General features: G+C 40.8%; 1 protein-coding gene across 1 annotated transcript; it reads right to left on the reverse strand.

The window, feature by feature from the left end:
- Window positions 1-1,974: 1,974 nt before the first annotated feature.
- On the reverse strand, window positions 1,975-10,858 carry LOC119275815 (putative aconitate hydratase, cytoplasmic). Its single transcript, XM_037556736.1, has 20 exons — window positions 10,487-10,858; window positions 9,931-10,032; window positions 9,534-9,694; window positions 9,361-9,453; window positions 9,015-9,200; window positions 8,752-8,913; window positions 8,398-8,542; window positions 8,164-8,306; window positions 5,422-5,478; window positions 5,251-5,330; window positions 4,965-5,040; window positions 4,675-4,860; window positions 4,490-4,557; window positions 4,255-4,373; window positions 4,063-4,184; window positions 3,859-3,957; window positions 3,117-3,596; window positions 2,801-2,899; window positions 2,464-2,706; window positions 1,975-2,269 (listed from the first exon to the last, which is right to left on the reverse strand). Exons 1-20 carry the CDS (start codon window positions 10,815-10,817, stop codon window positions 2,207-2,209), a joined length of 3,015 nt encoding a protein of 1,004 aa, XP_037412633.1. The 5' UTR covers window positions 10,818-10,858; the 3' UTR covers window positions 1,975-2,206.
- Window positions 10,859-15,907: the final 5,049 nt, after the last annotated feature.

Below are 15,907 nucleotides of genomic sequence, written 5' to 3' on the forward strand. Positions count from 1 at the left end.
ATCGTCCCTGTCTGTAGGGCACCTAATGTTGGGGAACGTGGTAATTTCAAAAAAATTCCTACGATCACGCAAGATCTATCTATGTGATGCATAGCAACAAGAGGGGAGAGTGTGTCCACGTACCCTCGTAGACCGAAAGCGGAAGCGTTATGACAACGCGGTTGATGTAGTTGTACGTCTTCACGATCGAACCGATCTTAGAACCGAATGTACAACACCTCCGCGATCAGCACACGTTCAGCTCGGGGACGTCCCTCGTACTCTTGATCCAGTTGAGGCCGAGGGAGAGTTTCGTCAGCACGACGGCGTGGTGACAGTGATGATGAAGTTACCGGCGCAGGGCTTCCCCTAAGCACTACGACGATATGACCGAGGTGTGTAACTGTGGAGGGGGGCACCGCACACGGCTAAACAATGTCAACTTGTGTGTTCTAGGGTGCCCCTGCCCTCGTATATAAAGGAGCAAGGGGGGAGGCCGGCCGACCCTTGGGGCGCGCCAAGGAGGGGAGGAGTCCTCCTCCTAGTAGGAGTAGGACTCCTCCTTTCCTAGTCCAACTAGGAGGGGGAAGGGGGAAGGAAGGAGAGGGAGAGGGAGAGGGAAAGACGGGCTACACCCCCTCCCCTAGTCCAATTTGGACTCCCCTTGGGGGGAACCTCCTGGGCTGCTGCCCTCTCTCCCCTAAGGCCTACTAAGGCCCAATACTTCCCCGGGGGGTTTCGGTAACCCCTCCAGCACTCCGCTTTTCTCCAAAATCACCCGGAACACTTTCGGTGTCAGAATATAGCCGTCCAATATATCAATCTTTATGTCTCGACCATTTAGAGACTCCTCGTCATGTCCGTGATCACATCCGGGACTCCGGACTACCTTTGGTACATCAAAACACATAAACTCATAATACCAATCGTCATCGAACGTTAAGCGTGCGGACCTTCCGGGTTCGAGAACTATGTAGACATGACCGAGACACGTCTCCGGTCAATAACCAATAGCGGAACCTGGATGCTCATATTGGTTCCTACATATTGTACGAAGATCTTTATCGGTCAAACCGCATAACAACATACGTTGTTCCCTTTGTCATTCGGTATGTTACTTGCTCGAGATTCGATTGTCGGTATCTCAATACCTAGTTCAATCACGTTACCAGCAAGTCTTTGTACTCGTTCTGTAATACTGCATCCCGCAACTAACTCATTAGTTACAATGCTTGCAAGGCTTATAGTGATGAGTATTACCAAGAGGGCCCAGAGATACCTCTCCGAAACACGGAGTGACAAATCCTAATATCGATCTATGCCAACCCAACAAACACCTTCGGAGACACTTGTAGAGCACCTTTATAATCACCATTTTACGTTGTGACATTTGGTAGCACAGAAAGTGTTCCTCCGGTATTCGGGAGTTGCATAATCTCAGTGTGAGGAACTTTGTATAAGTCATGAAGAAAGCAGTAGCAATAAAACTGACAGGATCATAATGCTAAGCTAACAGATGAGTCATCTCCATCACATCATTCTCCTAATGATGTGATCCCGTTCATCAAATGACAACACATGTCTATGGTTAGGAAACTTAACCATCTTTGATTAACGAGCTAGTCAAGTAAAGGCATACTAGGGACTATATGTTTTGTCTATGTATTCACACATGTACCAAGTTTCCGGTTAATACAATTCTAGCATGAATAATAAACATTTATCATGAATTAAGGAAATAAATAATAACTTTATTATTTCATCTAGGGCATATTTCCTTCACCTAATACAGGAGTTGACGATACCATTACAACTAACTAACTAACCAAATGTGGGGTTGTCGGTGTTGTTATCTATAACAGTGACACACAGAGTTAGCATTGGCTTGTTAGTGGTGCATCTACCAACACGTGTTCAGTCCTACATTGACCATTCTTGCACCATGACCGTGTGCCCACAAACATCCCAAGAGAAAGCTTTGCGGATGTGCATATATGTACGCCAAACAAACATATTGTCTTCACTAATAAATTATCAATACACTATCAAGTAAATTGTCCCCTCTTAATTATTGTTGAAGCTCCGCTATGTCTTTTTAAATGTTTCATCACAAATTTATTAAAAAATGAAAGTTAAAATGGAATCAAGGGGTACAAATAATCAATTTATAAAAAAAATCATGACATTGCATATAGATAACACAATTTAAATGCAGTTCCTCGGTCGGTCATGCCAATTTGCGGATAAGGTAGGGGAGGATGCCTCCATGGTTAAAGTATTCCAGCTCCACCTACATCACAAGAAAGAACAGGACAATGTAGGTTGTTTTAGAATATGTGCAAGAGGCATATTTTTATGTTTGACCATAAGTTTAGAAAAATTAACAACATGTTACATGACTAAATATACATGGAGGCTAAATTTTAGTTTGAAGACTATATCAATGCGTCAACCAGTTTACATTATGGCTTAGATATGACATACCTGCGTGTTAATGCAAAGTGTGCAAGTGAAGGATTTCCCATTTTGTGTCGTAACGGTCACATCTTGGCCTGGACGGATCTCGGTAATCTTGCCAGGGAGGTCGATCGTGAAACGCTCATGCCCACTAAGGTTGAGTGAATCTGCATCCTCGCCAACCTTGAAGCGGAGAGGGATGATCCCCATCCCCACCAAGTTACTCCGGTGGATGCGCTCGAAGCCCTTAGCAATCACTGCCTTGACGCCCTGTTCCAAAACACCACACAACTTGCTGATTAGTTTCATGCGAAGCAAGATTGAGGATCGGCATAGAGTCTCTCTATGGAGATGAATTGATTACCAGGAGCAATGGCCCCTTGGCGGCGCTATCACGGGAGCTCCCGGCTCCATACTCATCACCGGCAAGAATGACCATGTCATGACCCTCCGACTTGTATTTCTGCATTGCATTAATTACAACAAACAAACAAAAAAGTTGTAAGAAGTGGTTTTGAAAAGTGCACAGTGTTAGCAAAACATCAATAGTACACTTTTAGTGGATAGATTGTATATGAACCGAGGGGTCAATGTAGGTGATTAGATATTATTTCAGTGACTCCATAACTACTCGAATACATGTAATTTTGATGAAACTTTAAAAATAGACGATCACATACCATGGCAGCGTCGAAAACGTAATGCTTCTCCCCCGTAGGGACATGGATGGTTTTAGGCCCCACCTCTCCCTCCAAAAGCTTGTTCACAATCCTAATGTTGGCAAACGCCCCTCTCACAACGATCTCGTCGTTGGCACGTCGGCTGCCATATGTGGTGAAGTTCTCGGGCTTCACGCCGCGCTCCAGCAGATACTTGGCGGCAGGGGTTCCTGGCTTGATGACCCCTGAGGGAGAGATGTGGTCGGTGGTGATGCTGTCCCCTAGGCTTAGTAGGCAGTAGGCATCCTTCACTGAGGGCGGGCCGGGCGGGGTCATGGTTATATTTTCCAGGTACGCCGGCTTGTGGATGTAGGTGGATTTTGGATCCCATGGGTAGAGCGTCTCTTTCGGGACCACTAAATTGTTCCATGCGTCGTTGCCCTCCGTGATGGAACCATACGTGTCCACGAACATCTTCGGCAACACGTTGGACTTGATAACCTGGTCATCATGTAGCATTTCAGTTATACATGAAGGATCTAATAAGTTATCGTCACAAGATCTTTTTTTCCACGAAATATTTAGTGGTACTATTCTCGCTTCATCAAAGAAATTTATCTCATATATTAGTAACTGGAGTGAGTAAATTTAGACAACACATATTCTAGAGCGTGATTAATTTATCATCAATTTTAATCAGGTTGAACTTTACGTAATAAAGATAGCAGCTAAAACATGGACAGGAGTATTGAAGTTACAATACCTGCTCGATTTCTTCATTTGTGGGCCATACATCCTTGAAGTAAACCTCCTTGCCATCCTTTCCAATTCCAATAGGTTCGTTCTCAAAATCAATGTCAACCTAAAATGGCACGATTTGTAATGAGCCCTAGTTAACCATCATGCGAAGGAAAAGAGGGAGTTATGCCTATGTGAGCATCAAGGTGGGAGAATGTAATGGACTTACGGTGCCAGCAAGAGCATATGCAACAACAAGAGGTGGTGAGGCGAGGTAGTTAGCTCGAGTTAGAGGGTGCACACGACCCTCATAGTTACGGTTGCCCGACAACACAGCAACAACAACAACATCTAACCAAATAATATAAACCATGAGTACAAACGCATTGCTGTGAAAAATATTTAGTGTGCATTGTATTACCGTTATCTACAATAGCATCTGATAAAGATTTATCAAGGTCGCCGGAGTTGCCGATACAAGTGGTACAACCATATCCGACAAGATGGAAGCCTTGATGGTTCAAATATTCTTGAAGGCCACTGCATGAATAAATGGCAACATATTTTAATGCCATTCCCCATACATATACTATACGTTGCAACTATGATTCCATGTTTCTTCAAAAAGTTGCGGGGTGGCAAAAGGACATATATACCTGTGTTCCAAGTATTTGGTGACAACCAAAGATCCAGGGGCCAGGCTTGTCTTAACCCATGGCTTCACCTGAAGAAAAGTGTTTTTGCACAGTCAAAAACAGATTGTCACCGCAAGAGAAGAGACGAAGCACCAACAAGTCATCCATGCAAATAGAAGATGTGAACACATTATGAAAGAACAGACCTCAAGACCCAATTCGCAGGCTTTTTTTGCCACAAGGCCAGCACCAATCATAACGCTAGGATTTGATGAGTTTGTGGAACTGCATACTGCTGCAAGAACCACACTGCCATGTGTGATTTCAGCGGGTTGTCCATGGAAGTCAAATTTCACAATTTTATTATGTTGTTCCTTAGGCAGTGCATAACCCTGAAATGTTTTTGAAGAAATTATAGGTATTTGGTGACTAATGTCGGATATTTAATCTCATTCCTGTCATGCATTAGCGATATGCCGCTAAACCAAAAGCTTACCTTGAAACCAACGTCATTGCCGAGGCAAGCATGCCAATCAGATTTCATCTCCTTCAAAGGAACCCGGTCATGAGGCCTACAATTTGATTAATCAAACAATAATCATAATGCACCTCCCCATTAGCAGAACAATTATATCATGAAATAACATGAAGGAGGATATCGAAGGAACTAAATGTCCTCTAAATAGAGAGGAACTATGCACCCAAATTGAAGCATGAGTACTCAAACTTGGGAGCTTCCATATTTATTCAATGAGAACAACATAGTCGTCAAGACCACACACCTCTTTGGGCCGGCAACAGAAGGCTCCACCGTAGTAAGGTCCAGCTCAAGATCTGAAGAGTAAACTGGTCCCGTTTGAGGCTGCCATCATGAACGCAAGTTTGTCCATATTCTGAGTAACATAAAACTCAAACGCGAGCATCATAATGAAAAAACAAAGGCAAAGCCATACCTCATTGCAGTCCACAAACATCTTGTTAGCTCGCAAATATGCTTCAATCATTGATACCTAAATCAAAATGCAATATTTGATTAGTTTGCATAAGGATGCAACCAATTTAATACTCCCTCCGTTCCTAAATATAAGTCTCTGTAGAGCTTCTACTATAAATCATATACGGATGTATATAGATGCATTTTAAGTGTAGATTCATTCGTTTTGCTCCGTAGGTAGTCCATTTAGTGAAATCTCTACAAAGACTTATATTTAGGAACGGAGGGAGTACATAGTATGTAGTACGCATGTTTAAGTGCTTTACTATTTACCTAAAAGCAGTTGAGTGACTTCCATGGAGAAGTGGTCGTGCTTTGGAAATAAACTAGTACTCCCTCCGTCCCATAATGTAAAACGTTTTTTGACACTACACTAGAGTCAAAAAACGTCTTACATTATGGGACGAAGGGAGTATCATTTTTATTTTGTGGGTTTTTTCTTCAGAGAAGTCCATATTTAAACTCTAAATTGACACAAATGTCTAAGAAACAACCCTAAACTTCAAAACCACCTAAGTTACAACCCTGGACTTTCAGAACCGTGCAACTTTTAATCCTCACTCTGCTCAATCGGTTTTTGGTTAGTTTGACTGGTTTGAGCAGCTGTCCCGCCTAGTCGACATCCACATGAGTTGCCATGTCACGAGGAAAGGTCTTAAATATGTATTATCCTTGTATTTTTATCTGTTTGGCAAAGAAGTTTGAAACTTTCCCAAAATGATCATCACTGTACTGTTCATTTTATACAATGTTTTCAATTGTTTCTGGACACTTCATTTTTGGTCAAAAACTGAACATAAAAGGTCCTGCTATGTATTTTCCTTGTATGTTTTAATCTGTTTTGCAAAAAGCTTGAAACTTTTCCGGGTTGATCAGCATGGTAGTGTTTTTGTTAGAGAAGATTTTTATTTATTTTTGGATACTTCCATTTGTTGTCCAAATTTGAACGAAAAATGTCCTCAATGTGTATTTTGCTTGTATTTTTCAATATGAAAAGAAAAAAAAAGTAAACTTACGTAGAATGATCAGCATGGTAAGTAGTGTTCCTGTTAGAGAATATTTTAATTTTCTAGGCACTTTTACTTTTGCTCAAACTTTTACAAAAAAGGCCATAAATATGTTTTTTCTTGTATTTTTAATCTGTTCAGCAAAATGTTTCAGCAAAAAAGTTTGGAACTTTCCCAGAATGATCAGCATGGTATTGTTCATTTTGGAGAAAGTCTTCAATATTTTGAAAACTTTTATCTTTGGGTCAAAATTTGGCCAAAAACAGTCCTGAATATGCATTTTCCAAGAGTGGCTAAACGGCTCCCGAGCTCATCTGCTCCTGCGCACTAACAGTAAAATCAAAAGAAATACTAGAAAATTTCAAAAAATTCCGCTTTTTTTCCATGGAAGATGGTGTTAGTGTGTGATGTTCGTGCCAAATTTCAGTTCGTTTGGACAGCTGAGCTGCTTTCAGCAAAAAAAGAAAACAAAATTGAGGTGTGTGAAAAAGTTTACTGTTCGTGCATTGTTCCGGACCGATTTTGTTTTTTCCTGAGAGCTGCTCAGATGTCCAAATGCGCTGAAATTTGGAGCGGACCTCACGTATTAAAATATCTTTGATCCAAAAATAGAGTTTTTTGAATTTGTTTACTATTTATTCTGATTTTACTGTTCACGGGATCAGATGAGCTCGTGAGCCGAAATGGATATTTGGTATTTTCCTTATATTTTTAATATGTTTGGCAAAAAAGTTTGAAATTATCACAAAATGATCATTATGGTAGTGTTCATTTTACACATTGTTTTCATTTTTCCTCGACACGTCTATTTTTGGTTCAAAAAAGTGTGTTGGTGATGTGGCGGCTGATGTGAATGCTGACTGGGTCGGTCAACTGGTCAAAACCATTTAAACTGACCAGAAGCCCGCTTGAGGGAGTTAGGGTTGAAATTTGCATGGTTTTGAAAGCTTCGGGTTGTATCTTAGATGGTTTTAAAGTTCTGAGTTGTTTCTTAAACATTCGTGTCAATTCAGCGCTGAAATATATATGGACTTCTCTCCATAAAATAAGAACGAAATATGGACTTCTCTTCTTTTTCGTAACTATTTGTTTCTAGGTCACTCAATGTGCTAAGTAACGAATTAAACTGGCAATAGCCAGAAAATCGTGCCCCAGATTATCATGCCTCTGAGAGCACGCCGGACCGTGTGTGCCCCAGACTCGGCAAGTGGCTAGGTTGGGGTCTCAAGTCTTAGATGTTAGGCTTGGCTGCGATGTCTGTTTGGTATTAGGCCCAGGCTATCTGCGCCCCTTCATGAACTAGATAGGTGTAGCGACAGTTTGTTGCTTAGACGGCGGCTTTAGTCTTACTATTGTATGACTTTGTAAGGTCTTGTGAGAATAATTAATAAAGTGGCCGTATGCATCACCCAGATGCAGAGGTCGGGGGTCATCCTCCTTTTCTAAAAAAGCTATTAGGCTTTTGGATATGGCGAAAGCTTTTAGCTTTCTTCTTGTGTGAAGAGCTAGCTAATGGCCTAAGTGCCCAACCAAAAACTCCCTATAGTATGTAGTGTAATGGAGAAGCGCTATGGTTTGCTCACGGTACCAGTTTTACCCACCTATATCATGCTTATTTAGCTATCAACAAATAGAAAAAAAAACAAATAGAAATGTGATGGAATAGACTAAGAGTAGTAGATAGTTAAACATACTGTTTCATCACTTCGCCCTATTAGTCTGAGGTAATCTAATGCCACTTGATCTACAGGGAAAAATCCCATGGTAGCGCCATATTCTGGAGTCATGTTTGCGATTGTGGCTCTAGCAGGCAAAGGGATGCTGCCCACACCCTCACCTGAATGTAATAGAAAAAGGAGAAAACACTAATTAAGTATGACCAATATATACGAACATGTTATCTGTCGCTATTTAGCACGAACCCCTACCGTGGAATTCAATAAATTTGCCAACAACACCATGCTTCCTTAGCATCTGGGTCAAAGTAAGGGCAAGGTCTGTAGTAGTGACACCATCCTGTAACTTTCCGGTGAGCTTGAATCCAACCACACCTGGTAAAACCATGCTCATTGGCTGCATATGGTAATAACATGTGGTGAGATGCAGCTAAATCAAATGTTAGCTAATAATAATCAACATTTATCATTATTATATTGCTGAACTTATAGTGAAATAAGGACGATCGATCTCAAGAGCACGCGGACAACTAGTGTCCCAAAAAGAAATTATATCGAAACAAGTAGATCAATCTTAAGAGCACACGATTTTCACTTGAGATTTACCTGCCCAAGCATTGCAGCCATTGCTTCGATACCACCCACTCCCCAACCTGCAACACCGAGACTATTAATCATAGTGGTGTGTGAATCAGTGCCAACCACGCTGTCAGGGTACAAGACACCATCTGCTTTGAAGACAACTCTGGAAAGATACTCAAGATTGACCTGATATTTGTGTTACAAAACCAAAGATGAGTACAAAGAGTTAGTCATACAGGAGACTTATTAGCCGCACAGAAATTGGCCCCTGGACCCAGATCATTTACTTGATGAAGGATCCCAGAACCAGGGGGAAGAACCAGCATATTGTTGAAAGCAGATGACGCCCATTTGAAGAAACTAAATCTTTCTTTGTTGCGGCTAAACTCCAGGTCCATGTTTTGTTTCAATGCATCGGCACACTTGGCTACATCCACCCGCACTGAGTGGTCAATGACGAGATCCACCGGAACCTGCAATACTCCAGATGAAAAATCTGTATTTGAAAAAAAAAAGTTCAAGATAAAGAAAATGCCTGTTCTATATCCCAGGCTACTTGAAGTGATTTTGCTACGATACAGAACAAACTGATACTGTAGAGCTTTTTGGATAACAAAGATGGCAGATGTGTACCAGTGGGTTGATCTTTTTGGGATCACTCTCTAGCTCCGCTATCACATCTCGTATGGCTGCAAGATCTACAACAGCTGGGCCGCCAGTGTTGTCCTAGAGAGTAAGGGCAGTCATCAGCAAAATACATTCGAAAACATGAGGAATTAATCTTGTGTGATGTATCAGTTTAATACCATAAGAACAAGCCGTGCTGGCTTGAATGGTATCTCGGCAAGCTTTGGGGATGTCTTCTCCCAGTCGATGATATTCTGGATATCACTCTCCGTAACTTGGAAGTTATCGTAGTTGCGGACAGCTGATTCTAGAAGAATACGGATACAGTAGGGAAGCTTATCTGATAAAGCAGAAAATAAAAATATTTGTCAGAATTAGTATTTTTGCAAATCTATAAAGAGTATATCATTACAGTCTATATGTACGCAAAACAGTATGATTATTATGTATGCAATTGAAATATGGTTGTACCGACAAACGTGCATTGTGCGTTCTCAGTTGCTAGGAATAAAAACTGCACTGATAGAGGAGGAGAAAACTCAAAGAAATAAATGAAAAACAGAAAAGAGTCATTACCTATCTTTGGATCATTCAGTGCAGGAATGCTGTAGAACTTGCCATACTCTCCACCACCAGGCTTAGGGAGGTTGGTCAAGGTCTTGGCGAAGCGATCGGTTGCTGCATGCAAACACAAACAACAAGATTCTTACACGTGGACGTGGTTGATAGTTAACGTTACTATTATATTGCTGAACAATATCATTATTATATTGCTGAACATCATGCAGCTTCATGTGTCGATCGTGCGCAGCCTCTGCTTTCTATGGTGTCTAGCAAAAACGACGGTGGTTGTTGCATTTGGCGCCGCTGGTTGAAGCTCCACCAATTGTCTCTGGTTCAACCAAAAAACGACCGTACCTTTTATTTGGCACAGTTGGTTGCAGCTCCACGGCGTACTAAAGTCAAAGTGGGGAGATCAATCAAACCCGGTGCGTTGCTAAGATAAGCCACGAGCGGATGGGATTCACAGCTACAGTTTCGTGTATATTACCTCTACAAAGCTACAGCTATCTCCATTCCCCACATGGGTCTCTCATCCGCTCCGACGACCAGCGGGTGCTCGCGCGCGTACCTGGGGCCGCACCCGCTCCCTCCACGGCGCTGCCACAGGGAGCGGCAGCAGGCTGCTGACGCCCCCGCCGCGCCAAGAAGCCGTCGCGGCTTCGTCGAGGCACTGGCAGAGAAGGTCCAACAGACCTTCGCTGCCCCAGCTTCTCCACCACGATCGCCGCCGCCACCGCATGCGAGCATCGGCGGCGGCAACGAGGAGGAGAGCGCTCCAAATAATCCCCGGCTGGAGGACGCGGGAAGGAGGAGCGGGAGCAAGGGTGGGATTGGGAGGATGTGAGGGTGGTGTTGAACCAGTGGCCGTGGGAAATTTGGAGTCCAGCCGTGGACGCCATGGGGGGATTTGCCCGAGAAAAAGCACCAGGCAGAGCACTGGAATGTAATGGCCAATCAGTGGAGGAGGAATTATTGGAGGGAATAATCTACTGTGATTGAAGGGAAGCGTGTGGGGCCAGTACAAGCACCGTAGCCAGTAGAGAAATGCAAGTTGGAGGGAGCAAAGCAAACACACGGCCGGCGGCAGGCAAAGCCGTCCCCGTCCGTCGCGGCAAACGAAAATAAGGGACGATTAAAAACGAAGCAAACTAATGGAAGAACCCATGTGCAACATCTACATGCACGAATTTGTACGCGGCATGAGTACCACACGAGGTATTATTCCTCATCGACCGGTTACTGGTACGTACGTGACACAGCCATTCGATCCATCTGCTTGTGATATAATTGTCTATATAATAGTTCTATTACTAGTAGAAAGAAGGGAGGTGGATTTTTAGCACCCCGGGTGCTCTGCACCCCTGTGCGAACATTAAATTTTAAAAAATATCGAATTTTTTTTCAAGATTTTGGGATATCAAACCTGACTTTTTGATCTACTCCCATGTGTAATTTCGTGAAAAAAATATATAAGGAAACGTATTCATGGCCAAAAAAAACAGAAACTTTCTATGTATAGAAAAAAAAACTATTTGGACGGATTTTTTGTTCGGACAATATTTCCTTCTTCACGGATACATTTTCTGGTATTTTTTCACGAAACTTCACACAGGAGTAGATTGAGAACCCATGTTTGATATCCCCAAATTTCAGTTTTTTGTTTTTTTGATACTTTTTACGATTAATATTCGTAAAGGGGTGTGGAGCACCCAGGAGCTCCTGTGTATTTTCCTAGAAAGAAGTGCTTATTTAAACCTGGTTGCAATCGTCTTGTTGTTAACTCGGACAATATGGAAGTGATTGAGACAATGAATAATGGAGGACACTCAGCAGGAGCGGCAACTATAGTTTTTGATGATTGCTATTTTTTGCTTGTGATTTTCCTATTATTAGATTTGAACATTGTAATAGGGAAGCAAATAAGGTGGCTCGTGAAATTGCTATGCTAGCGAAATTTTCTGTCACTAGGGGTTGGTCTAAAGAGCCCATGAATGATATTGTACTTTTTCTTATTGACAATGTAACCGTTATTTCTAATTAATAAAGTTGCAGTTTTATTTCAGAAAAAGTGCTTATTTCAACATTGAACTCACGGAGAAATGCCCTTTGGTTCATGAGTGTGTATCCACCTGATATTGGAAAAAATAATTAAAAATTAAAAAAGTCAGAAGTTTCTTTGAATAAACTTGTCTTTTTTTGGCACTACTATATATCGTTTTCACGAATAAAAACCCACTGTTGACTTCAGGGCCAAAAAATATTGCTATATACAAGTCACTATTCACACTTTTTGTCTAAACTTCCCTTTTTATGTTTCCCTGGAGTCAATAGGGTTTTATATTTCGTGCAACTTCTTTTACGAGTAGAATGGAAGGCCAAGTTGAGTTCGAAAATATTTTCAGAATTTTTTGACTTTTTATTAATTACAAATATTTCCATAGTGTATATACACCCAAGAAGCAAATGCTCTTGTCCTGAAATCACGCCTTTATAATCCTGAACTCCAATACCATTTATATTACAACTCTAAACTCAGAACTCCAATTTTCTGGTAGGTTTTGACATGTATTGAAGACTTGACCGCCTAGTAAGCCGCCATATCATTAATATTTGACCCAAAAAATGAAAGTGTCCAGAACAAATTGAAAACCCTAAAAAAATGAGCCCCACCATGTGGACATTATTTTTTTGCGAAAAAAACAAAAATACATATTTAGGATCATTTTTGGTCAAACAAAAAAAATGCAATTGTCCAAAAAAACTGAAAACGGTCTAAAAAATTAAACCTGCCATGCTGATCATTGTGGCGAAGTTCGAAAGTTTTCGCCAAACAAAATAAAAACACAAGGAAAATGCATATCCCAGACCATTTTTGGTCAAAAATTGTCCAAAATATAAAATTGTCTAGAAAAAATTGAAAACATTCCCAAAATGAGCCTTGCCACGCTGATCATTTTGGGTAAGTTTGATTTTTTTTGCCAAATAGATTAACAAATACTAGGAAAATACATATCCTCTCCATCTTTTCTTGATTTTAGTTGTATTTCTAATTCTGTTTGGCAAAGAAATTTCAAACTTTCTCAGAATATTTAGCATGACAGTGTTCAGTTTTAGAATATTTTCAATTTTGTATGGACAGTTTATTTTGTTGTCAAATTTTGAACAAAAATGGTCCTCAATATGTATTTTTATTAGTTTTGCGAAAAAATTCAAATTTTCACAAAATGATTAGCATGACAAAGGATTTTTTCAAACTATTCTGGAAAATTTAATTGTTTGGTCATTCTGACAAAAAATGGTCCCGAATATGTATTTTTTATTCTATTCCGCAAAAAGTTTCAAACTTTCCTTGAATTATCCGCATGGTATTGCTCTTTTTTGGGAAAGATGTCGAATTTTTCTGGACCCTTTATTTTTTTTGGGTCTAATTCTCGTGATGTGGTGGCTGATTAGGCGGTCAAATCGTCAAGGCCTATCAAAACCGACCAGAAACTGGTTTGAGGGACACAAGGTTGAAACATACATATCCGGTTTTGAGAGTTTAGAGTTATACCGCACACGATATTGGAGTTGAGGGTCCTAAATTAAATTAGGGCGTGAGTTCAGGGTTGAAATATGCACTTTTCTCTTACTAATACACTATAGTACTTCCGTGATAATAATTTTGGATGAGTAACAGTTGGTACGGATGTGTACAATGTAGGTAAAATCTGGTCTAAAAACTCTTATATAGGAGTCCAAATATTGCAACATGCAAGTGTTGAGGAACTATCCTAAAACCGGATTTACTAGAACATAGTTTTGACCTCTATAACCACTCTAGAATATGTTTTCCTAAGTTCTAACGCATGAGATCCTTAAGGATGCTTAGCATTGCACTGGTTTCAGTTTTATTGCACTTGGCTCTAGCCATTCACTTAGGGCATCTCCAGAGGCACCTCCTACTCTTGCTTCATTGTCCGTCTAGACATTGTCACCCAAAACTCCCCATATATTTGAACCGTTCCTAGTGGTTGGGTGACATGTTTTTTGCGGTCAAATGGGGGACATCACGGAAACATCCAGACGTGCCCGCCCGACAAATGAGGTACGCGATTTATTTGAATGCCTTTGGAGATGCCCTTACAACCGATCCACATTGTTCATGCTCTTACAGTGATGGGTCACACTAATGACTTGTTAGAAAAATATATGAAATTACATATAAGGTCACCTTTGCCTGTGAACATGTACTTCATATATAGGTCATAGTTCAGTTATATTGAGATGGTACCCCAGAGGTCAAACAATTTATAGTTTTTTTTGACTTTTAAACAAATTTATCTTCTTTTGGGGTTAACCGTTATGTGCTTAATATATAACTAGCATAGTGGTCCACGCATATGCGTGTGGCAACATCTTAATCATTGATTAAATTTTTTTCTTAAATGTATACGAAACAGGAGCATATAGATTCTGAAAGCCACGGATACTCATCCAAAAAATACCAACAATTTTTAGACCTTTTTGTGCCTGAATAGTCTGCAACAAAACATGATTAAATGGTGTATCGCCAATAAAAGTATACATTTGCTATCTTTTACACAAAAAATATTACAAGAGTCTCCATCTTTATCAGGTTGACCGTTATAGATGCTAGAGAAGATTTTTGGCACCACAACACCAACGCTCCACTTATATTCAAAATTTCAAAAGTTATATTATTGTTCAAAATTATGTTACCAAAGAACTAATGCTCCATGTGTGCATGTGGAAATGTACTATGGACATGCAAAACCTCTTGAAAAATATGTTTTCACTTGGCTTGCACACATACAAAATACTATGCCATGATTGGTTGGGTCACATAATTTATTTATTTACTTATTCGGCAGCTCAAATAATGAATGAAAAAACTGATTTACTCTTGGCCACACATGAACCTGTTTAAACAAATATATAAAAATAAATTAACCAAAGTTTTTAATCTGAGAAGCTCCAAAAGGACATTGACAGATGTACATTGCGGGAATAATTACAAAGATATAGATTCTATAGGGTAAATTTTAATAATTTGCCAACTGTGCAGAAAATAAAACCATCGTGCATTCACCTTTTCGGTGCTATATATTTTCTAGTGCATGACTTTTTTTTCTTTTGTATAGATCAAACAATCGTAAATTTTAAGCACGGAGTTCATTAGGGCCCATGTTTTAAAACCAAAATTTCTACATGTGTTAAAGTTTTAAAATTCCTCAAAATGCCAAAAAATGGAACAGCTGTAGCAGTGTCGGCAGGACAATCCAGATTCTCTAAATTGTTAGAGCGAATTCAGAATTCAGAGAGCTATCTCTAAAGTGAACAACCCTTATTGAACGTTGCATCAGAAATGGCACGGTGTAACTATTTCATGATGTGACTTAGCTTAGGTAAGTTAGAAACCTCGATCCTTCTTTATAAGGAAAAAAAACACCTGTACCATGCCACAAAAGTAGATAAGCTTTACCTGGCTCCACGCCTACTGAAAAAGAAAGCCTTCCGCAACAAGTCCAGATCCAAATCAGGTAGCTGCCTCATCTAGCGAGCTAGCAAGACTGGAAGGGGCGTTGGAAGGAACACATGCCAAGTTGCACCTATACTACGAGCTCTGCAAGCTGCCGGAGGAACAGCGGCGTAGCCAAGTTCATGCTCACCAAACTGCCGGTCGGCTACGGCGTCCACGTTAGTTATAGGTGCTCGGCGTCACTGCCAACTAGGGTATATTTGCTGACCGAGCTCGGTGCCGCCGCCACCGACGTACGCCTGGGCCATTCAAGTGTTGTTTACCAAGCTCCGCTCGAGCTTACCATGGCTGGAGAACCGGAGAAGCTTGATGCTTTCCAACAAAGAGCGATAGTTGGCGGTTGAGAAGAAACTGCAGCGGCAGGGGATGGGTCTTCTTGGGCCACTTGGGTTATCTTCTTATACTGCCGGCCGAGTTGAAGTCGATTGCACAAACTCATACGAACAC

This window comes from Triticum dicoccoides, chromosome 3B, assembly GCF_002162155.2.
Source record: "Triticum dicoccoides isolate Atlit2015 ecotype Zavitan chromosome 3B, WEW_v2.0, whole genome shotgun sequence".
NCBI lineage: Eukaryota > Viridiplantae > Streptophyta > Magnoliopsida > Poales > Poaceae > Triticum > Triticum dicoccoides.

Bases quoted from the DNA above. Each gene is read 5' to 3' on its own strand.
- LOC119275815 (XM_037556736.1), bottom strand. From the start codon at position 10,817: ATGGCGTCCACGGCTGGACTCCAAATTTCCCACGGCCACTGGTTCAAC. The intron at 8,914-9,014 runs GTAAATGATCTG...CACAAATATCAG, and splicing joins GTTCTGGGATCCTTCATCAA to GTCAATCTTGAGTATCTTTC. The intron at 2,900-3,116 runs GTATGTGATCGT...AATGCAATGCAG, and splicing joins ACGTTTTCGACGCTGCCATG to AAATACAAGTCGGAGGGTCA.